Raw genomic sequence first — 23717 nt, 5'->3', positions numbered from 1 at the left:
GCGGATACAGAGGTAAACTGTAACTTATATGGGGATTAACCCCCATATTGTTCAAGGGTCAACTGTACTATGCAATGAGTTCAACAAGGAATGCGTAAGACCTACATAGAAGAAGAAAAAAAAGTCTTCACCAAGAAATATCAGAACAGATTTTAGTTCATGGAGACCTCCCTTTTTCTTGAATAGAAGTATAATTTGAAAATGTCTATTTTTTTTTGTTCTAACAGATATCTTATGAAGCTGTAATAATTAAAACAGAATAGCACAGCTCAGGAGATAGATATTTAGGACAGAAAATTCAAAACCAACCTCAAGTTTATATAATAGTAAATGTATTTGACTTTTAAACCAAATGAGATTGGGATAAAAGGAAAAGTGAAACTGAAATTTAATATCACTACTAAATTTCAGACAACTTGACAATTTAAAGAGTGGAAATGTGTGAAAGAAATATAGGTTAATATTCATATAATCTTTGGTTAAGAAGAAACTTTTAAATTCGGATGTCAACATCAGAGACTATAAATCAAATTGATAGAATTAGCTACCTAATACTTTTAAACTATACATTTTTTTAACTTATTTTTTATTTTTTTTAAATTTTTATTGGAGTATAGTTGATTTACAATGTTGTGTTAGTTTCAGGTGTACAGCAAAGTGAATAAGTTATACATATATATGTAGAGCCACTCTTTTTTAGATCCTTTTCCCATATAGGCCATTACAGAGTATTGAGTAGCGTTCCCTGTGCTATACAGTAGGTCCTTATTATGTGTTTTATATATAGTAGTGTATATATGTGAATCCCAATTTCAAAGTCATATATGAGTTAAATAGAAAATAACCAAGTGTGACAATATTTGCCATATGTATGGAAACAGTTAATGTCTATCTTACAAAGAGTTTTTAAAAATCACCAATTGATAGAAAGCCTGCTAAGAAAGAAATGGACCATGGTAATAAAAAGGCAAGTCAGAAATGCAGATGACTAAAAAAGAGAAAGTGCTAGACCTCAAAAGTAATTTAAAAGTACAATTCAGAGCCCTGTTCAGTTCTGTATGATTTAGTTTATTGTTTATATTTGAGTTTATATGTCTGTCTCCCCTACTACTATGAGTTTACTTAGTACAGGATCTGTTGTCTTGATTTTTTTGAATGCCCACTACCTTTCCCAATACCAGTCACATAGTTGGCTAGATAAAACAATGAAGAGATAGACGATGGATGAAATAATTTTTTGAGTTACATATATCTTTAAGTCGTTACTGCTGGTTATAATGAGGAATATAGACTGAGACTGCTTTTAAGTTCCTAGCTTCTGTAATCATGGTGCATTATGTGGTCACAATGAATAAGAATTTTGAGTTAAGGGATTTGAATGGTTTTTGACATAACTGTTGTACTGCTCATGGTTTTCAACATACTTTAAAACAAATATGCTATTAACTTCTGAGAATTCTTTCGGATCACAATATAAATCTAGTTCTCTAACTTCTCTGAGGCCATGGGAGGTATCTAGCTGTTAAGAATGCAGGGCAAGGGTGGAGAGAGATACGTTACAGAATAGAATAATAAAAATGTTTATTGTCTATAATCTTCTGTTAGAATATGTTTCAAGAGGCTAGACTTTGGTTGCTGACACTAGAATATGTCTGGCACACACAAGGTACTCATCAATTTTTTTTGAATGAATAAAAGGCCCTGATTCAGTTTTGTGTCCCCTCTTTTTTTCTCTTTTTTTAATACATCATGCATGGTTGTACATCACAATCACCTTCATAACTGTCATAGGTAGCAGCAAAATATTCCATTGTGTGCCATATAATTTACATAATCCTTCCCCTAATATTAGACATTTAAGTTGCTTGCTTTTGCTATTATACCTAATGCTATAGGGAATATGTTCCTGCTTATACTTTTTTATTACACATGATTATTTTGTTAGGATAAATTCCTAGAAATAGTCTTACTGGATGAATAAATTGAACATATATTTTGGCTCCTGATACAAATTTCCGGCATACTTTATTTATTAGCAAATACATAAGTAATGTCAGTTATTTCAGCTGTATACGAACTACCCTGTTTTCATAGCCACGAAGTCCTGCAGGTGCTTTGTAGATATTTTATTGATTGGAAGATTTGCATTGGAAGTCTTAATCCTCATAAATAATACATTCATAGATGTAGAAAAAGGCAATGTATTTTGAATCAAAACACATTGACAGCAAGGGCAGTGTATTCTTTCATCACATAATACAGAGGAAATAGTAAGATGATAACTAGCATTAATTCCTGAAAGTGTTTAAACATGCCAATTAAGTAGAAAACAAGGAAATATCATGGTGAATATTGAAGATAGGCCTATTATCTTTTTCCTTTCTTCCCTGACTTTTTTGGTGGAGGGGGAGGGAGACTTTGGTTTTTAATTCATTCGTTACAGAATTCATAAGCATGTTTTAACTGTACATATCTTTTTAACTTATTTTTCAGAGGAGAAATTATCAAGGTGATGCCAGTTTGCTTGTATCCTAGAATGTTGGAATATATAAGGACTGTTAAGTGTCACCATATTTATATTCATGCACCCTTTAAAATTGCACATTTTTGTCAAATGTCCGTAAAAACTTAGACCTCTAGCTGTTAGTTAGGATCTGCCAGTATCCTTGTGCCTCAGCTTCTCCCTGCCTGAAAGCATGTTGTTTAAGCTTTCCTCATTTCACAGGAGTTGGCCATTAGCAATCCATACTCTACATACAGAGTTCCTGGACTTTGTTTGTAGGTAAATGTACTCTTGTGGATTGCCTATCAGGCCTCTGATATTCGTCTATTTTCTGCCTTCATTGGCATGCTGGTTTTGAGAATGGATACCCTGGATTCCCTTCCAAGTTATAGATTACTAATGATTTCTCATAAATTTTAACTCTTTGTTTTCGAATAAATTACTGTCTCTACTTGGAATATATTGATTAGATTCCTTGTCTGACTTCTCTAAGCTTGTCTGTACCTTATCACCGTTCCTAGCATAGTGTTAGTTCTCTAATTTTACAAAAGTCTGATGGTTGAAAAGCAATCATGACCTTGGGATCGTGAAAAAATAAACTGTTCATACTTAAAGGGCATGGTTACTATTGAACACTTTACATCACCAAAAAGGACATCAAAAGTTGACAAAAATACAAAGGGAAATTGACTAAAATTTCAATTTTGGTGGTAGACGTCGATACTTACACCTTGCTATATAAGGGATACCAAAAATCATCAAGGATAAAATAGATTTAAATAGCACAGTAGAGAAGGGACCTTCAACATGGTGGAGGAGTAAGATGTGGAGATCACATTTATCCCCACAGATACATCAAAAATACATCTATATGTGGAACAACTCCCACAGAACACGTACTGAATGCTGACAGAAGACCTCAGACTTCCCAAAAGGCAAGAAACTCCCTACGTACCTGGGTAGGGCAAAAGAAAAAAGAATAAACAGAGACAAAAGAATAGGGACGGGATCTGTACCTCTGGGAGGAGCTGTGAAGGAGGAAAAGTTTCCACACACTAGGAAGCCCCTTCCACGGGTGGAGACTGTGGGTGGCGGCGGGGGGGAAGCTTCGGAGCCACGGAGGAGAGCGCAACCACAGGGGTGCGGAGGGCAAAGCGGGGAGATTCCCGCACAGAGAATCAGGGCCGACCGGCACTCACCAGCCCGAGAGGCTTGTCTGCTCACCCGCTGGGGGGGGCGGGGGCTGGGAGCTGAGGCTCGGGCTTCGGTCGGAGCGCAGGGAGAGGTCTGGGGTTGGCTGCGTGAACACAGCCTGAAGGGGGCTAATACACCACAGCTAGCTGGGAGGGAGTCTGGGAAAAAGTCTGGAGCTGCCTAAGAGGCAAGAGACCATTGTTTCAGGGTACGTGAGGAGAGAGGATTCCTTCCCTGTCTGCCCACAGAAGGCAGAACACCGCCTAAATGAGTTCCAGAGATGGGCGCGCGAGCCGCGGCTATCAGCTTGGACCCCAGAGACGGGCATGGAACGCTGACGCTGCTGAAGCCACCAAGAAGCCTGTGTGCAAGAGCACAGGTCATTATCCACACACACACCCCCGGTAGCCTGTGCAGCCCGCCACTGCCAGGGTCCCGTGATCCAGGGACAATTTCCCCGAGAGAACACACGGCGTGCCTCAGGCTGTTGGAACATCATGCCAGCCTCTGCCGCTGCAGGCTCTCCCCACATTCCAATTATAACTACCGTACTCCTCCTTCCCCTGGCCTGAGTGAGCCAGAGCCCCCGAATCAGCTGCTCCTTTAAACCCCTCCTGTCTGAGCGAAGAACAGATGCACTCAGGCGACCTACACACAGAGGCAGAGCCAAAACCAAAGCTGAACCCCAGGAGCTGTGTGAACACAGAAGAGAAAGGGAAATTTCTCCCAGCAGCCTCAGGAGCAGTGGATTAAATCTTCACAGTCAACTTGATGTACCCTGCATCTGTGGAATACCTGAATAGACAACGAATCATCTCAGATTGAGGAGGTGGACTTTGGGAGCAACTGTAGACCTGGGGATTGCTGTCTGTGACTGACTTGTTTCTGATTTTTATGTTCATCTTAGTATAGTTTTTAGCACTTGTTATCATTGGTGGATTTGTTTGTTGGTTTGTTTGCTCTCTTCTTTTATTATTTTTAATACTTTTATTCTATTTTATTCTTTTATTCTTTTTTCTTTTGTTTTTCTCCCTTTTGTTCTGAGCTGTGTGGCTAACAGGGTCTTGGTGCTCTGGCCTTGTGTCAGGCCTGAGCCTCTGAGGTGGAAGAGCTGAGTTCAGGACGCTGGTCCACCAGAGACCTCCCGGCCCCACATAATGTCGGTCGGCGAGAGCTCTCCCAGAGATCTCCATCTCAACGCTAAGACGCAGCTCCATCCAATGGCCAGCAAGCTCCAGTGCTGGATGCCCCATGCAGGACAGGAACCCCACCCCACCCATTAGCAGAGAGGCTGCCTAAAATAATGCTAAGATCACAGACACCCCAAAACATACCACTAGATGCAGCCCTGCCCACCAGAACACAGGCACCAGTCGCCTCCACGAGGAAGCCTACACAAGCCACTGAACCAAACTTACCCACTGGGGGCAGACACCAAAAACAATGGGAACTATGAACCTGCAGCCTGCGAAAAGGAGACCCCAAACACAGTAAGTGAAGCAAAATGAGAAGACAGAGAAATATGCAGCAGATGAAGGAACGAGGTAAAAACCCACCAGCCTAACCAAATGAAGAGGAAATAGGCAGTCTACCTGAAAAAGAATTCAAAGTAATGATAGTAATCCAAAATCTTGGAAATAAAATGGAGAAAGTACAAGAAATGTTTAACAGGGACCTAGAAGAACTAAAGAGTAAACGAACAGTGATGAACAGCACAATAAATGAAATTAAAAATTCTCTACAAGGAATCAATAGCAGAATAACTGAGGCAGAAGAAAGGATAAGTGACCTGGAAGATAAAATAGTGGAAATAACTACCGCAGAGCAAGATAAACAAAAAAGAATGAAAAGAATTGAGGACAGTCTCAGAGACCTCTGGGACAACATAAAAATGCATCAACATTTGAATTATAGCAGTCCCAGAAGAACAAGAGAAAAAGAGACTGAGAAAATATTTGAAGAGATTATAGTTAAAAACTTCCCTAAACACGCCAAGACACATATTAATCAAACTTTCAAAAATTAAACACACAGAAAATGTATAAAAAGCAACAAGGGAAAAGCAACAAATAACATACAGGGCAATCCCCGTAAGGTTAACAGCTGATCTTTCAGCAGAAACTCTGCAAGCCAGAAGGGAGTGGCAGGACATATTTAAAATGATGAAAGGGAAAAACCTGCAACCAAGATTACTCTACCCAGCAAGGAACTCATTCAGATCTGACAGAAATTAAAACCTTTACAGACAAGCAAAAGTTAAGAGAATTCACCACCAAACCAGCTTTACAACAAATGCTAAAGGAATTTCTCTAGGCAGGAAACAAAAGAGAAGGAAAAGACCTCCAAAAACAAACCCAAAACAATTCAGAAAATGGTAATAGGAACATACATATCAAGAATTACCTTAAATGTAAATGGATTAAATGCTCCAACCAAAAGACCTAGACTGGCTGAATGGATACGAAGACAAGACCTGTATATATGCTGTCTACAAGAGACCCATTTCATACCTAGGGACACATACAGACTGAAAATGAGGGGATGGAAAAGATACTCCATGCAAATGGAAATCAAAAGAAAGCTGGAGTTGCAATTCTCACATCAGACAAAATAGTCTTTAAAACAAAGACTATTACAAGAGACAAAGAAGGACAAACTCAGAGGTAAAATGCTGAAAATATTCCCTTTAAGAAGAAAGCAGGGGATGCGGGTTTGTGCCCCGGTCCGGGAAGATCCCAAATGCCGCAGAGCGGTTAGGCCTGTGAGCCATGGCCGCTGAGCCTGCGCGTCCGGAGCCTGTGCTCCGCAACGGGAGAGGCCACAACAGTGAGAGGCCCGCGTACCGCAAAAAAAAGAAAAGAAAAGAAATTCTAGGGAATTATTAACATAAAATCCAAAATCCTAGCTACTTTGGTGGTAGTGTGGAGTAGGGGCGAGAGGAAGATGTGACCACTGCAGACCTGAACAGAGCTCTTCTAATGTCCTGGTACATTTTCCATCTTAACCTGAGCTGTGGGAATATCGATTTCCTTTTTATTATTATTTACATTGTATCTCACTTTTAGGCAACTTATATAGGATGTTCACAATAAAATGGTTTTAATGAGTAAATGAGAGACGTACCACAGTGAATAAAGATTGAAGAACAGTTGTTGAAGATGCTTGTTTGTCAGGGATCTGAGTTAGTAGGCAGTTTTCCAGAAGTTCATGCGATCATGGGTGAGCACAGCTCTTTACATATGCGATGTTATTTGTCTTATTGTATCCAAAAAAGTGGAATTGGTAACACATTTCCCTTCCTTCAGGTAAAATTACAGGAGGATGAGGGTAAAAGACAAAACTCACCAAGTCCCTCAGTGATGGTTAATAGGGTCAGTCAATATTTTTCTCTTTGGAGAACTGCATATTGGAGTAGATTAGGAATTTCAAATAATCATCTAAAACTGTAATAATAGTTTCAAAGGATTTTTGACTTTAGAGGAGACAAAATATCATTGATTTAATACACAAAAGAATATTTATGAAGAGAATTTAGTTTAAAAGATCAGCAAATTCTGTGGAAAACTATTAGGCTGTGTCTACATGACTACTAAAAATCATTGATTTCAGTTATAAGAAAATGTCTCCAAAAGTTAGTTTTCCAAATTTAGCCACATGTTACTCAATAAAGAGAAGGGTATGTCATGGACGTCAACTCCGGAGTTGTTATCCAGATCGGCTGACTGTATTCAAGGCTTAAGATTCCACACTCTAAATTAAGAATTGGTCTCTCCTTCCTTATTTTGGTTCTGAATCTATTTTTATTTTTATTCCTATTTTAGCTCTACTTTATCTCAGACCATCTTAATTCTATGAAATGGCAAAAAGATTCTTTGCTAATCAGTTTCTAGAAATCTAAAATAGAAATTAAGTTGCTTTCCATCCTGAATGAATCTCTCCCTTCTCTCTGAAGTATGACTTTAATTTCAAAAGAACAAACTGCATCTTGATGCAGGTTTCTTCAGTCATTGAAATGGCCTCTGCTTTTACTGTACACGTATCACAATGTTAAAAATTAAAACTGCTGTGATAGGAGAAGACATGATTATTTAGTTTTTGGTATACTTACCTCAGTTTTCTGTATTTCAGCTTTCTGAATAAGGTTTATAAAATAAAGTTTAGACAGTGCCATGAATGTGGTAAACTGTTTTTTTAAAATAAGAAATTGGTATTTTTATTTGGTTATTTATTTTTAACAGGAATCTTATCTCATTAAATCTCTCTTTTTCTTCCTTATGTCTGTTTTTCTTAGTGGTATTTTCTTTATGCTGTGCTGAATATCACGTCTGATCTCAGAATTATGAGAAACATTGATAAGATTTTTTAGTATCAGGTGTGTGCCATCTAAGTTTGTAAATAGACTAGAATGAGTTGGTATGTGGTAAAGATGAGATGCTATTAATTAAAAGATAAGCCAAGGAAACATGTTATTTTGTTATGATTTGAAAAGCCAGATATCGACAGACTTACTTCATTCTTAGGAGAGTGTACTGGGAAATTAATGGCAAAACACTCCTATTTTTATGGTGCTTGTTTCTTTCCTTTTGACAGGAGCTTTAAAAAATCATATAAAGTAAGGGATGAGATGATTACCTCCACTTTTAAAAATATAAATGAAATATCTAGTGAAGACTTTGTAAGAAGAGATGGTGTGAAATCTTCAGCATGCAAAAATAATTTCTGAGAAACGACCTCTTACACACTCAAACCGTTAACAGTTTTTCCTAGCCATCCATAAAAATTGTGTTGTAATTTGTGTTTGAATTAATAAAATAGGTTCCAATAGCTATATCTATAATGCTTTACCTTTCTTTTAAAATTGAAGTATAGTTGATTTACAGTGTTGTGTTAGTTTTAGGTGTACAGCACAGTGATTCAGTTATATAGATATATTCTTTAATGCTTTACCTTAACCTAAATTCTTATGGCACACTGTGTTTTGTACTCTAATGTGCTAATTTTTAGAACAGCTGAAAAATTATTACAAGCTGTAAAGCTTATTGTTATTTTCTTTCTTGACTGTGCCATCTGTCAGAAACAGAAGCAAAGATAAAAATCTCTGAGCCATGAAAGATTCTCCATTGCTTAATCTGCCTTCTAAGGAAACACATCTACATGGAAAACAAAATTAATGCTGCATTTCAAAGAGAATCTTTGTTACTTCATTGCAGGTGGGGAACCCAAGGAGATTTTACCACTACTCATCCACGGCCTGTGGTCAAAGTAAAACTCTTCACGGAAAGCACCGGGGTCCTGGCCCTTGAAGATAAAGAACTGGGAAGGGTGAGTTATGGTCAGCTCCGTGTTTCCCAGAGAGCACAGTTTTAACTTCTCTTGATTTAGAGTTAAGGTGGACCAGTATGCAGTGTGTAAACCTTCTGTTTGTACGTTAATAGTTTATTTGTAATTTCCCACGAGCCCAGCTCACAGCTCTGATTTACTAAACATAATTGCTGTAATGGAGAAAGTATTGTGATAGGCCTTGGTGTTTAAGGGGAACACATAAGGTCCTAGTCACTGACTGAGTCATTCTTGTCACATGTACTCCACTGGCCAATGAGTGAATGGTATAGGCCAACTTGTCCTTCTTGGTGAAAGGTAACCCTAATTCAAACATTTCTGTCCGTGGGTTACAAGCATCCTCTTTATATTTGAAGTCATCTGCTCTTTATGTTCGTTGTGATTAGATTGATTACAGAATATCTCAACTGTATTTATCTCTTGTACCTCTCTCATTTTCCCTGTGAGAAGGTCTTCGCCACACACCTTTTAGCATAGAATTGTTTTTTTCCTATAGTCACCTCCTCATACCTATAATATATTTATCCTCTAATCCAGTATCTCTCAGCTTCTTCTGACATTACGGTAGATGTGTGATCTTAACACCTCTCTGTGAAAGATTATCTGCAGTTTTGTTTACGAGGTAGATGTGTTCCAGTGAGTAGACTATAAAGTTATCTTCTGTAATGTGGATCTATTTTACCCAGACCTGAGCACTGCTTTCATATATATTTTCCAGAAAATAAAGCCTTAAGAAATTTTACTTGAAAATTTCTGGTAATGGTGGATAGCTGGTGTGATGCTAGGTGTCGAAGGATGCTAGGATTCGTGTGTATGTTGGATTTTTTTCCCCCTAAAGTTGGGATTTCTGTTCATTTCAAGTCTTCCTCCTTTTCTGTATCCTTTGCACCTTTGAAGTTTTTTCATTTCTAGGGATTTCGTGAATCGATACCCACACTCCAGAAATTGTGAGTCTGCATTCATATGCTAGATTTCCTCTTCTGTTTCCCTGTTATGTGTATTTCTTAATACCTAAGAGAGCTAAACCATAATGTTTGTTCATTCATGTACTTATATATTTGTGCATTTATTCATTCAACAAAGGTATACAGGTGGCATAATCTAAGAGAAGAACCCTAGAGACTGCATGTGGTCTGATGGATTTGTGAATCAGGGTTTCTCATTTAAATTATTATTGCATTCATTTTACCTTGTTTCCTTATTGTAACTATTTTTCACTGTGTGATAGCAGCCATTTTAAGTCTGAAGCTATAATGTAATTTAAGGTATTTTTAATTTATTTTTTAGCTCTCTAGATAGATAGATAGATATAGATACCTATATATATAAAAGCAATTTTTAAATTATGTACATGAGTGGTATATCTTCCAATCAGTTGTATATCTGAGAAAGACCTCATGCTCCCCTGTTCCTGTGATACATGAAAGACAATTTTTCTATCTGTATAAGAGTCTCTCAACCTCAGCACTATTGATGTTCTGAGTAGGATAATTCTTCGTTGTTAGGAGCACTCCTGTGCATTTTATATTTGGTAGCATTCCTGACCAGTCAATATATGCCAGTAGTCTCGTCCCCTCTTAAGTAAAGATGGTAAGAAATGTCTCCAGACGTTGCCAAGTGTCCCCTGGGAGCACCCCTGCTTGAGATCCATAGATCTATGCTAATGACCTCAGTAGGTTCCATGATTATAAATGTTTTTTGGGGTTAATAACTTCCAATTTTTAAATTAGTTTTCTGGAGCTTCAGATTTGTATATTCAACTTGCCTACTTGGTATTTCTAATTGTGTATTAACAGATATCTCACACTAAATATTTTTGAAATAAGAACTTTTGATTAGCAACCCCATCAAGTCTTCCATAGGGGCCATTGTCAAGCAAGTGACCTCAGCATGCCCTTTTTTTTCTTCTTCTTTGACCCTAATACCCCATCTGTTTGCAAGTTTTGCCAGCTTTTTCTTAAATTTATACTGAGTATGTTCACACTTTAACATTTCCTTGACCGTAATTCAAGACATCATTATTTTTCACTAGTAATAGTCAGCTTACTGCTTCCTCATTTGTCATCTCGTCCCTTCTGATCCAGCGTTCACATCTCAGCCACTATGACCTATTTAAAATTCAAAACAGAATCACCTCATTCTGTCCTTAAAATCTTCCACTGTCTCCTCAGTTATTTGGAGCAGAGAATCAGACTCCTCATGATAGTGTCGTATGGCCCAAGAAGGGCTGTCAAATGGGGACCCTGGACAAGCAGCATCAGCAGCACCTGGAAACTTGTTAGAAACGCAAGTTCTCAGGCACATCTATTGGAACAGAAACCTGGGGGTGGGGTGCTGCAATCTGTTCTAACAAGGCCGCCTCATAATTTGGACACACACCAACACTGAAGAACTCGGCTCTGCATGAACTGATCTCTCTCCAAATTCATCTCCTATTACACCCTCCTTGCTTACTGTCATTCCTCCTTCATGTTTCTTTCTGTTCCTCAAACATATCAGACTCCTTCTTGGTTTACACTTTGGGTCTTTAGATGTGTTATAATCTGACCACATGTGTGCAATTAGAAGAAAATTAGAAGAGAATGGTGGTCATCGCTGGAGGGTAGAGCTACTGGTAATGTTTTCTATATATTTACCTACTTTTATACTTAGAAACAGTAACAACATTTTAATTTGAAGAAAAAGGCCTTACATCATCTGAGCTTTGTAGTCTAAAATGATGCAACTCTTGTATCTGGGGATCTTAGTTTAGTGAAGTTTTTTAATTAAAATTTTGTGCGGTATTTGAAAGATGAGTAACACAGCCTTTAAAATAGATGTATAGCACAAGAAGATACAGTAAATGGATATAACACAAGAAAACTGACAGTAACAAAAGCTGACAAGGATTCAAATCAACAAACTTAATCTTTGCTGGCAGAAATGAAAAGTTGTACAGCCACTGTGGAATACAACTTGCCAGTTTCTTATAAAGTTAAACTTAGACTTACCATATAGCCCATCAACTGCCCTCCTAGGTATTTACCCAGGGGTTTATACAGTTCATGTCCACACAAAACCTGCATGTGAATGTTTGTAACGGCTTTATTCATAATCGCAAAAAACTGGAAGCAGTAACATGTCCTTCAACAGAGTAATGGATAAATTGTGGTACATCTATAGAGTGGAATACTATTCAGCAGTAAAAAAAAAAAAAAAAAAAGAACTACTAATTCATGCAACAACGTAGATGAAACTTAAATGCAAGTGAAGGAAGTCAGACCCAAAAGACTACATAATGTAGGATTTGTTCTAAAAAAAGACAACATTATAGAAACAGAGAACAGGTGAGTGTTTGCCATGGATTGACCCAGGGGGGGAAGTGGTTGGCTGAAAAGGGGTGTACAGGGATCTTTCAAGGTGAAGGAATTTTTCTGTGTGATACTGGGTATTGGATATATGAATGTATGTATTTGCCTAAACACATAGAACTGTACATCACAGGAGGAGATCAATCAAGATGGAGGAGTAAGAGAATGTGGAACTCACATGTGTTTGATAAACACATCAGAAATACACCTACATGTGGAACCGTTCTCACTGAAAACTAACTGGAAACTGGCAGAAGTACTCCTATACAACCAAGGCTGTAAGAAAGATACACATACAATCAGGTAGGAAGGGAAGAAAAACGATCAGGTTGGGACTTGTGTGCCTGGAAGGGAACTTAGAGGAAAAGGGAGAATACATGGCTGGACACCTGTCCTGAGGAATGAGCAGTGAGAGCCACAGATTAGACACCCCAGTCCCAGGGTCCTAAACAGGGGACATGAACCCCCTTGGCTGGTTGGAGGCTCTGGGAACAGGAGGGCTAACAGGAGGGCTCTGGGAACGCTGGACTCGGCTTGTGGGCAGCACGAGCACACTGGCTTGCCCCCCAAGGCAGGGTGAAGAGAGGGCTGCTCTAGCAGCTGCCAGGTTTCCCAAGACATGGGATCTTGGGCAGCCGTGACTGGGGAGAAGACTCAACTGTGGGACACGGAAACTGCCAGGTACTGGGGCAGAGCCTGGGTGAGGGGGTGGCAGCCATTGTTGGCACTTACTTAAGTAGCCCATCAAAAGCAGCCCAGATCTCTATGGCAGCCACTCCACCACAGCTCACCACCCCCATACATGCTCAGAGTCCATGTGGGTCCCCCCTGCCCTGCAGTGTTGCTCCACCACAGGGTGAGGGTGGCAGAGGCTGGGGAGAGTGATCAGCTGTTAGGGACAGAGGGATTTGCACCTGAGGCTGTGTCTGAGCAGAGCGAGGGAAACTATTGTGGGTGCCTGCACAGGCAGCATGGCAGAGAAAGCTTGGACTTCTGTCTGAGGCAGACAGGAGCAGAGAGCCCCCAAGGGCCCCATTTGATTCAGCACTACCCCCTCTGGGGCAAGGGTCCCCAGTGCAGGGAGAGGCATAAACACATACTTAAAGGGAATAGAGCCACCTCAGGCCTGACCCTCAGGGAGTCTGCTCCAGCAACTTGGGATCAGACCACTCCCCCCAATAGGGTGTTGCTGGCCACCGAGCAGAGGGGAGGTCCTGCCTCACACCTGGCTCTAGCCCCTCCATCTCCGGCCCCACCCCCTACCAAGGTCATAGCTGCCAGAACACCCTGAGGAAAGATATGACTTGCATCCTCATCAAATCCAGCTCTCCTACCAAAGGCATTGGACACAGTCTATATGGGGACTCTCCCACATAAGAATACTCCTTCAGGACCACAATAGGTAACTGTTTCACCTAAATTCATAGAGGCAGAGAAAGTTCACCAAAACGAGAAGGTAGAGGGATTGCTCTCAATTGAAAGAGCAAGAGAAAACCTCAACAATTTGCAATTGAAACAAACAATTTGCCAGATAAAGAATTCAAAATATTGGTAATAAAAATGTTAACTAAATTAGGGAAAAGAATAGATATACACAGTGAAAATTTTAACAAGTTAAAAAATAGAAAGACCCAATCAGAAATGAATTCAATACCTGAAATTAAAAAACACACACACACACACACAAGTAGGTATGAATAGCACACTGAATGATACAGAAGAATGAGTAAGTGATCTGGAAGATAGAATAATGGAAATCACCCAATCAGAGCAGCAAAAAGAAAAACAAATTTTAAAAAATAAGAATAAGAGATCTCTGGGATAATATTAAGCCCACCGATACTTGCATTATAGGGGTCCGAGAATGGAGAAGAGAGAAGGGGATTGAAAATGTATTTGAGGAAACTATGACTGAAAACTTTCCAAACCTGAGCAAGGAAATAAATATCCAGGTATTAGAAACACAGAGGATTCCAAACATGATGACCTCAAACAGACCCACACCAAGATATATCATAATTAGAATGGCAAAAGATAAAGAATTATAAATGCAGCAAGAGAAGAAGAGTCAAATACAGGGGAATCCCCATAAGGCTATCAGCTGACTTCTCTGCAGGAACTTTGCAGGGAGTGACATGATATATTCAATATCCTGAAAGGGAAAAACTTGTAACCTAGGATACTCTACCCAGCAAGATTATCATTTAGAATACAAAAGGAACTTCTCAGGCAAGCAGAAACTAAGAGTTCATCAGTACTAAGCCTATCCTAAAAAATGTTAAAGTGTCTTTAAGTGGAAAGATAGGAATCTATAGGAGAAGGAAAATCCCACTAGGAAAGGCAAATATATAGTAAGGACTGAGGATCAACCACTTACATAAGCCAGTACAAAGATTAAAAGACAAAAATTGTAAAAGCAACTATAACTACAATCAACTGTAAAGGGATACGTGTGAAAATGTAAAATATGACATTAAAAATGGTGCGGAGGAGGGGAGTAAAAAATGTGGCTCTTTTAGAGTGTGTTTGAACTTAAAATGACTACTGGTTTAAAACAAGTAGATACATGAACCTCACAGTAACCATAAATTAAAAACCTACCAACGAAGAAAAAGGAACACAACCATACTACTAAGGAAAATCAAACCACAATGGAAGAAGCAAGAAGAAATGAACAGGGAAGAGCTATAAAAACAACAGAAAAACAAGTAGTAAAAGGCAATAAGTAGGTACCTATCAATAGCTATTTTAAATGTCCATGGACTAAGTACTCCAATCAAAAGACATAGGGTGGCTCTTTGGATAATGCAAGAGACTCACTTCACAGCTGAAGACACACAGACAGAAAGTGAGGGAATGGAAAGAGATATTTTATACAAATGGAAACAAAATGGGGGTAGCAATAGTCATATCAGACAAAATAGACTTTAAAACAAAGTCTTTAACAAACCACAAAGAAGGGCATTATATAGTGATAAATTGCTCGATACAAGAGGAGAATATTACTCTCATTAACATGTATGCACCCAATACAGGAGCACCTAAACATACAAAGCAAATACTAACACATAAAGGGAGACATTGACAGTAATACAATAATGATAGGGGACTTTAACACCCCACTGACATCAATGGACAGATCATCCAGACAGAAAATAAGGCAACAGTGGTTTTAAATGACACAATAAACCAGTTGGACATAGTAGATATTTACAGGACATTACATCCAAAAACAGAATACACATTCTTTTCAAATGCACATGCACATGGAACATTCTCCAGGATAGATTATATGCTAGGCCACAAAACAAGTCTAAACAAATTTGAGAGGATGGAAATTATATCAAGCATTTTTTTGGACCACAATGGTATGAAACGAAGTCAATTATAGAAAACAAATGAGAAAAGAACAAAGACGTGCAGACTTAAAAAACATGCTATTAAAAAACAATGGATTGGACTTCCCCAGTGGTGCAGTGGTTAAGAATCCACCTGCCACTGCAGGGGACATGGGTTCGATCCCTGGTCTGGGAAGATCCCACATGCTGTGAAGCAGCTAAGCCCGTGTGCCAAACTACTGAGCCTGCGCTCTAGAGCCTGCATGCTGCAACTGTTGAAGCCCACCCGCCTAGAGCCTGTCCTCAGCAACAAGAGAAGCCACTGCAATGAGAAGCCTGTGCGCCACAACAAACAGTAGCCCCTGCTCACCACAACTAGAGGAAGCCTGCGCACATCAACAAAGACCCAGTGCAGCCACAAAAAAAAAAAAGGTCAATGAAGAACTCAAAAAGGAAATCATATGTGGAATCTAAAAAATAAAACAAACGGGTATAGCAAAACAGAAACAAACTCATAGGAAACAAACCAGTGGCTACCAGCAAAGGCAGGGAAGTGGGGAGGGGGAAGATAGGGGTATGGGATTAAGAGATACAAATTACTATGTATTGATATAAAATAGATAAGAAGGATATATTGTATAGCACAGGGAATTTTAGCCATTTTCTTGTAATAACTTATAACCTGTAAAAGTACTGAACCACTATGCTGTATACCTGAAACTAATTTAATATTGTAAATCAACCATACTTCAATAAATAAAAAGAACTGTACATCATAAAGCATGTACTTTAATGTATGCCGATTAACACAGATGAACTTAGTTGTATTACAAGGTACAACATAACTGCACTGAAAGGAGTGGTGAGAAATGTACACCTAAGCAATATAAGAGAAAAACAGTAACCTGCAAACACTACCTTAACCAAGTAATGAAGATTAACACTGCCATTGATGCCACATAGCTATCATGTACTCCTGTTACAATGTTATGAGAACGGCACGTTTCACCTCTGTGATATTCTTTCTGAAAACCCCAACTTAAACCCAGTTTAATTATGATGAAAATATCAGACAAAACCAGACTAGGGGACACTGTACAGGGTAATTGGCTAGTATTTTTCTAGTCTGTCTAGGTATAAAAACAAGACTCAGAAACTGTCACACACAGATCAGAAGAGACTAAGGAGACATGACAACTAAATGCGATGTGGTGTCTTGGATTGGGTCTTGGAATAGAGAAGACTGATGGAAAAACCCATGGAATCCAAATAGAGTCTGGGGTTTAGTTAAGAGTAATGTAACAATGTATGTTTCATGCTTTTCGCAGAAGTACCATGGTATCATGTTAATTATGGGGGAAACTCTGAGAGGTATACAGGAACTTTCAATAATATTTTTGCAACTTTTCTGTAAATTTTTGAAATTATTTCAGAATGTAAAGCTTAGTTTTAAAAAGATTTGTAATAAAAAAGGCTTTTCAGCATTTTTTTCCCAAAATGCTTCAGCTTATATTTTCTAAGAGACAAACATCTTCTTACATCAATTCCATTATTGCACCTAGGAAATTTAATATTGATGAATATTAGTATGTGATATATAGTCAACATTCAGAGTCCCATAATTATCCTAGCATGTCTGTAAAAGCTGGATTTCCCCCCCCCAATCCAGAATACAATTCAGGATCATATATTGGGTGGGCGGGGTGGGGGGGTTGTCTATGATGATGTGTTTTTTTTTTTTTTTTTTTTTGCGTTATGCGGGCCTCTCACTGCTGTGGCCTCTCCCATTGTGGAGCACAGGCTCCGGACGCGCAGGCCCAGCGGCCATGGCTCACAGGCCCAGCCGCTCCACAGCATGTGGGATCCTCCCGGACCAGGGCACGAACCCGTGTCCCCTGCATCGGCAGGTGGACTCCCAACCACTGCGCCACCAGGGAAGCCCTGATGATGACATTTTTAACGAGTTTAATTTTGTAGAATGTTTTCCCTTCTGGATTTGTCTTACTGGTTTTTCATGATTGGATTCAGCTAAACATTTTTGGGAAGAACCCTACATAGGTGATGTTTTGTGATCCCATAGCATCATATCGGGAGTCATATAGTAGTAGATTTTCCTGGTATTAGTGAAGTTAATTAAGCTTGATACCATCAGTCTTTGTTTTTTGGAGCTTGAGATGTTGATCGACTCAGCTTGTACTCTCCCTATCCCAGGGCTATAATCAGCACTGGTTCTTTTTAGTGATAATGGAATTTAGAAATCAACATTCTGTGTATCATCACTTATGGTTAAGGAATATATACTTTTTAAAAATCATGAGTTTACAGGTTCCCTGCAGCATCAATATGTTTACTTATTTTCTGTCTTGTAATACATACAAAATTGTTCCAGAAATACTGTACTAGTACTATTAACCAACAAAGAACTTACCAAGTAATGGTCAGTATTTCTTTCTAGTTCTTTTTGTCCTTAGAACGTATCTCGGTAAGGATGTATGTGTGATTACTTCATTAAAAGTAACCTAGTACAGGGCTTCCCTGGTGGCGCAGTGCTTGAGAGTCCGCCTGCCGATGCAGGGGACACGGGTTTGTGCCCCGGTCTGGGAAGATCCCACATGCCACGGAGAGGCTGGGCCCGTGAGTCATGGCCGCTGAGCCTGCGCGTCCGGAGCCTGTGCTCCACAACAGGAGAGGCCACAACAGTGAGAGGCCCGCGTACCAGAGTAACCTAGTACAATAGAAGATAAAGCTTCTTATTTATATTCTAAATGGTAAAAATCACTGAAGATACTACAGGTTCAGGCATTATGGAGATTTCCTTCAACAGGTCTGTCATAATAATTCTCATCCAAGCAGCTCACTGAAGGATTTATTAGATCAGTTTTCCATACTAAGTAAGGTTAACTCCACTGACTTTTATTAAGCGTGATCTGGAGGCATTTACTCTCTGGATCTCTGACCCCTTGTCTGAAATACAAACTGTGTTGTCATTTCTTGTTCTCCTTTTCTATCATTATATTGATTTACTGGTTGCTATTACTGCTTACTATTCACATATCCCATTTAATCCTCTTTGAAGATGCTAGTAGCAGTCCATATTTAGTTAAAGAGTGAGAATCAGAGGTTAAGACCACTCAGCTAGCAACTGCGAGAGTCCTGATCTGAACTCCAGTCTTCTGACCCCGAAGTCTATGCCCTAAAACAATCATTAAATGCTACGTTTCATAGATGAGGTAATGTGACTGTTTTACAAATCTTGGTGTTGGTGTGGACCAATTTAATTTCATGACTTAAAGCAGGAACTGAATATTATTTAAGCTAAAGCCAATTCATGCATAGTCATTTTATATCATTTTATACAGTGATTTGAATCTTATTAGGGTACTGTCTGGCTGCTTTTATTACTGTCATTTGTGATGGCGCGTCTCAACTTGATGTTCACATAAGAGCTGCTTCGGGGAGCGTTTGAAAAGACTCAAGGTGTGGGCTCACACTTTTAGTTGGTTTAGGGTGAGCCCAGGAAAGAGAATTCTAAGCACTTCTTAGGAGCTGATAATGTGCATATAGGGTTGAGAGGCACTGGCACAAATAGTATCGCCGATACTAAGGTGCAGCCAGGGTTGAGAACTAGTAACACGTAAAAAAAAAGATCTGTTGTAGCACATAGTTCTGTGAAATGATAGCTCAAATTTAAATCAGCATTAGGCACTTAAAGGATATGTTCTTTGGCAAATGCTTGGCCTGCAGATTTTGTTTGTAGATGGCAAATGCAAATACCTATTTAGGGAAACGGGGGTGGCATATGGAGATTTTTCATCCAAGTTGGTGGCCAGCCCTCCACCGGGTGCTAAGGGAATACCTCGAGACAGAACAGGGAATTTTTCTTACTATGGGTATGTCCGAGCAGGTAAATAGTAGACCAGTTAAGCACCCAAACTTATACAGTTCATCATAATCAATTGTCCCCGCAAAAATTTAAAAGCGGGGCTTTTGTAACATAGCCATATAAAAATCTGAATGATCCCACAAGACATCTATTTGTGAGCAATGCAGTTTGCATTGAGTCTTTCAGAATGAATTAATGTACTCCTGGGTACTGTTTAACCTGCCAAATGGTGTTCTTGAGTCCAAAATGGATTTTTTTTTTCTCTGCATTGGGTCTTCGTTGCTGCGTGCAGGATTTCTCTAGTTGCGGCGAGCGGGGGCTACTCTTTGTTGCGGTGTGCTGGCTTCTCATTGCGGTGGCTTCTCTTGTTGCTGAGCACGGGCTCTAGGAGCGCAGGCTTCAGTAGTTGTGGCACACGGGCTCAGTAGTTGTGGCTTGTGGGTGCATGGGCTTAGTTGCTTCGCGGCGTGTGGGATCTTCCTGGACCAGGGCTCCATCCCGTGTTCCCTACATTGGCAGGCAAAGTCTTAACCACTGTACCACCAGGGAAGTCCCCAAAATGGATTTTTGAAGTTTCTACCCAAATAACTTTTTAGTTTTAGAGTGTTGCTGTAAAGACATTCTTTCTGACAGTTGTTAGAAAAAGAACCTATTGTCTATTCATACACACTAAGTTTGTGGCCTTGGTACCACATCATCAGTATACACAGGAAGGTGCTGGTTCTTCTGCCTCCCTGAGGTTGGAGAAGTGTATAAATCAGAATCTATTTTCCTTTATGGTGCAGTGGAGCTAGAACGTCATCTTTTTTTCTCATTTGATTAAATAATATTTCAACATCTGTACTTCTAGTCAACATTTCTTAATATGGAGATGTTCATAGCTAATAATGCAGAGTGACAATCATTATGCATGTTTTACGTATTTAAATATTGATATATGGAAATTTCAGGTACATTTTAAATATTAAGAGAAATTAGCCTTGCTCAATAGATTATTCCATTAAAATGTACTATTATCTTTCAAGCACCTTGGTTAGGACCTACAGAGTTTAAAACATGTCTCTAATTGCCTGGTTTATAGGGAGTCATCACAGAACTTATTTCAACATACAAAGTAATAGACCAGGAATAGACTACAGATGTTTTATTGACTAATTAACAATTCTGATTTTTCACAAATAATTATAGAGTGAAATGCATAAAAATCACTTAGGCCTTCCCTTCACTCAGACAAAATTTATATTTGAGGATTAAACTTTCCAGCATTATATAAATTTGATTCATCTATATATGAGTCAAAAAAGCATTAAAGGAGCTGCTAGTGAAATCATAATCATAGGCATTTTACTTCAGTTTGAAAGCAAACTTTAAGGTCCAATTTCCTTGAAGTAGCCAGTACTCAGTGACTGCTGTTTTAGCCAGCAAGTTACTACCATTTGCTGCAAAATGGAATGGAAATTCACTTGCATGTCGTGTATGTCTAATTCACCTCCTCAAACAGAGTAAACTTTTATTTTTGTAGTTCTAACAAGTGGTATACCTCTTCTGAAACTAAAAATCACAGAAAAGCTCTCCTTCCTCCTTTAGTCCTTTCATGTAGCCATTTGTCACAAGCCTTTGTTGTCATATCTCAGAAGCCATGCCAGTGACAAGAAAGGGACCACAGACAGGCGAAGGGCCAGAGATCATTCATTCATGTGCGGCGCGAAGTCTTTCTAGATGTATTTTCTAGCAGCAGTTGATTAGATCTGGGTCATTAATTACATGCTGTGAAGTGTTAGAGGAGAGGACTTACTACCATCCTGAGTCTGACTTGGAAAGGAGCCTTTGATAATGTGCATCACTTGTTCCTCAGTGAGTCTCCCTCAGACCTTCTCTGAGGAGTTGGCTGGCATCCTCACTGTAGAGGTAGAGGAAAGCATTTCCTTACATTCTCACCACTAAAAGAGCAGGTTATAAATAGGCATCCTCCATGATGGCTCCATGTGGGTGACTATAGTAGCAGAAGTTGACATTTCAGCTTCCTCAGAAAAATAGAGGGCTGCCTCAGTCCCAGATAGAACAAGTATTCAACATACACACTCTACCAATTCCTTATTTGTAATAGGTGTGTAGTGTTACTTCATTATGGTTTTAGTTTATACTTCAGTAACAGCTAGTAGTAATCATGTTAACATCTTTTTGCATGCTTACTTTTCATTTGTACCTCTTCTTTGATGAAGAATCTGTTCAGACATTTTTCCAGTTTTTAATTGGGTCACTTGTTTTCTTATTCTTAAGTTTGGAAAGACCATAATATATTGTTTACACATCTTTTATCAGGTTTATGATTTGTAAATATTTTTCTCCCAGAATTTGGCTTGTCTTTTCATTCTGTTAACAGTGTGTTTCAAAGAGCAGAAGTTTTTAATTTGGATGAAGTCCAATTTTTTTTCTTTTATGGCTTGTACTTTTGGTGCCATATGTAAGAAATCTGCATTGAATACGTAGATCAGTTTGGGAGTTGATCAACAAAGTTGAGTTTTCCGACCCATGAACACAGTATATCCCTCCATTTATTTAGGTCTTATTTCATTCCCCATAGTGATGTCTTAATAGTTTTCAATGATCAGGTCTTGCATTTCTTTTGCCAGATCTATCACTGAGTATTTCATATTTTTGTTATTTTAAATAGCATCATTTTGTTAGTTTTAATTTCCTTAATTTAGATATTGTTAGTATATTGAAATGTAGTTGACTTTTCTATATTGATCTTACATCCTGCAACCTTGATAAACTCACTAGTTCTACTGGTATCTCGGTAGATTGATTGTTTTTCCATTGACAATATTGTTGTCTACAAATAAAGACAATTTTACTTCTTCTTTCCAATCTAGATGGTTTTATTTATTTATTTTGGTTGTCTTATTGTACTTATTAGAATGTCCAATACAGTGTTGAATAGAAGTGGTGAAAGTGGACATCCTAGTCTTATTCTTGATCTTAAGGAAAAAACATTGTCTTTGAACATTAAGTATAACATTAGTTGTAGGTTTTTGGTAGACCCCCTTCATCAAGTTGATAAAGTTCCTTCTGCTAATTTTTATTTAATCTATTTTGGCTCTGATCTTTATTGTTTCTTCTATTTACTTTGAGTTTAATTCATGATACTTTTTCTATTAAAGCTGAAGCCAATGATTTGAGAAAAATCTATTTTTTCTAATATAGACATTTAGTGCTCTAAGTGCCACCCTCCCTAAATATTGCCTTAGTGGCATCCCACAGATTTTTTTCTCATTTTCATCCTGTTCAGAATACTCTATAAGTTTTATTTTGATTTCTTTGACCCATGGGTTATTAAAACTGTGTTAGTTTCCACATATGTGAGAGCTTTTTTGGAGTTCTCTATGTTATGAATTTCTAATTGCAGTCTATTGGTCTTAGAGAATATACTTGATATGACTTGGATCCTCTATAAATTTATTGAGGCTTAGTTTATAGCCTATAATAGGTTCTATCCTGTGAATGTTCCACTTTCACAGTTTAAAAGACTGCATATTCTTTCGTTCAGTAGAGTTTTATACATGTCAGATAGTTCAAGTTACTGTTATTTCCATATCCTTACTGAATGTTTGTATCTACTTTCTAAAAAGCAATTTTTTTTTTTTTTGCGGTACGCGGGCCTCCCACTGCCGTGTCCTCCCCAGTTGCGGAGCACAGGCTCCGGACGCGCAGGCTCAGCGGCCATGGCTCACGGGCCCAGCCGCTCCGCGGCATGTGGGATCTTCCCGGACCGGGGCACGAACCCGTGTCCCCTGCATCGGCAGGCGGACTCTCAACCACTGCACCAGCAGGGAAGCCCTAAAAAGCAATTTTTGAGAGACTGTTACTAACCTGAGTATAATTATGGATCTATTCTGTCATTTTTTGCTGCTTGTATTTTGAAGATATGTTATTAGGTGCACAAATATTTAGGATTCCTATTTCCTCTTCATTAATTGACCATTTTGTTACTATGAAATAACTTCCTTATCCCTGGTAATATACTTTGGTTTCAAATCTTCTTTTTCTTAGCTATCCCAGCTTTCTTTTAACTAGTGTTAGCTTATTATATCTTTTTACATCCTTTA

The 23717-nt window shown here is 38.8% G+C and overlaps 1 protein-coding gene across 14 annotated transcripts in view; it reads left to right on the top strand.

The window, feature by feature from the left end:
- CADPS2 (calcium dependent secretion activator 2) overlaps positions 1-23717 on the top strand; it is a 499759-nt gene that overhangs the window by 229506 nt on the left and 246536 nt on the right. For all 14 annotated transcript variants that reach the window (XM_029233024.1, XM_029233030.1, XM_029233033.1 and 11 more), the window contains one exon: positions 8908-9019. In XM_029233024.1, coding sequence (XP_029088857.1) covers positions 8908-9019 — 112 coding nt within the window. The remainder of the gene's footprint in view (positions 1-8907; positions 9020-23717) is intronic.

The sequence above is a fragment of the Monodon monoceros genome, unplaced genomic scaffold, assembly GCF_005190385.1.
Source record: "Monodon monoceros isolate NGI ecotype Baffin Bay Population unplaced genomic scaffold, NGI_Narwhal_1 Super_Scaffold_2, whole genome shotgun sequence".
Classification (NCBI taxonomy): domain Eukaryota; kingdom Metazoa; phylum Chordata; class Mammalia; order Artiodactyla; family Monodontidae; genus Monodon; species Monodon monoceros.
The sequence above is the reverse complement of the archived record's forward strand: the minus strand, read 5'-3'. Positions and strand labels throughout refer to the sequence as shown.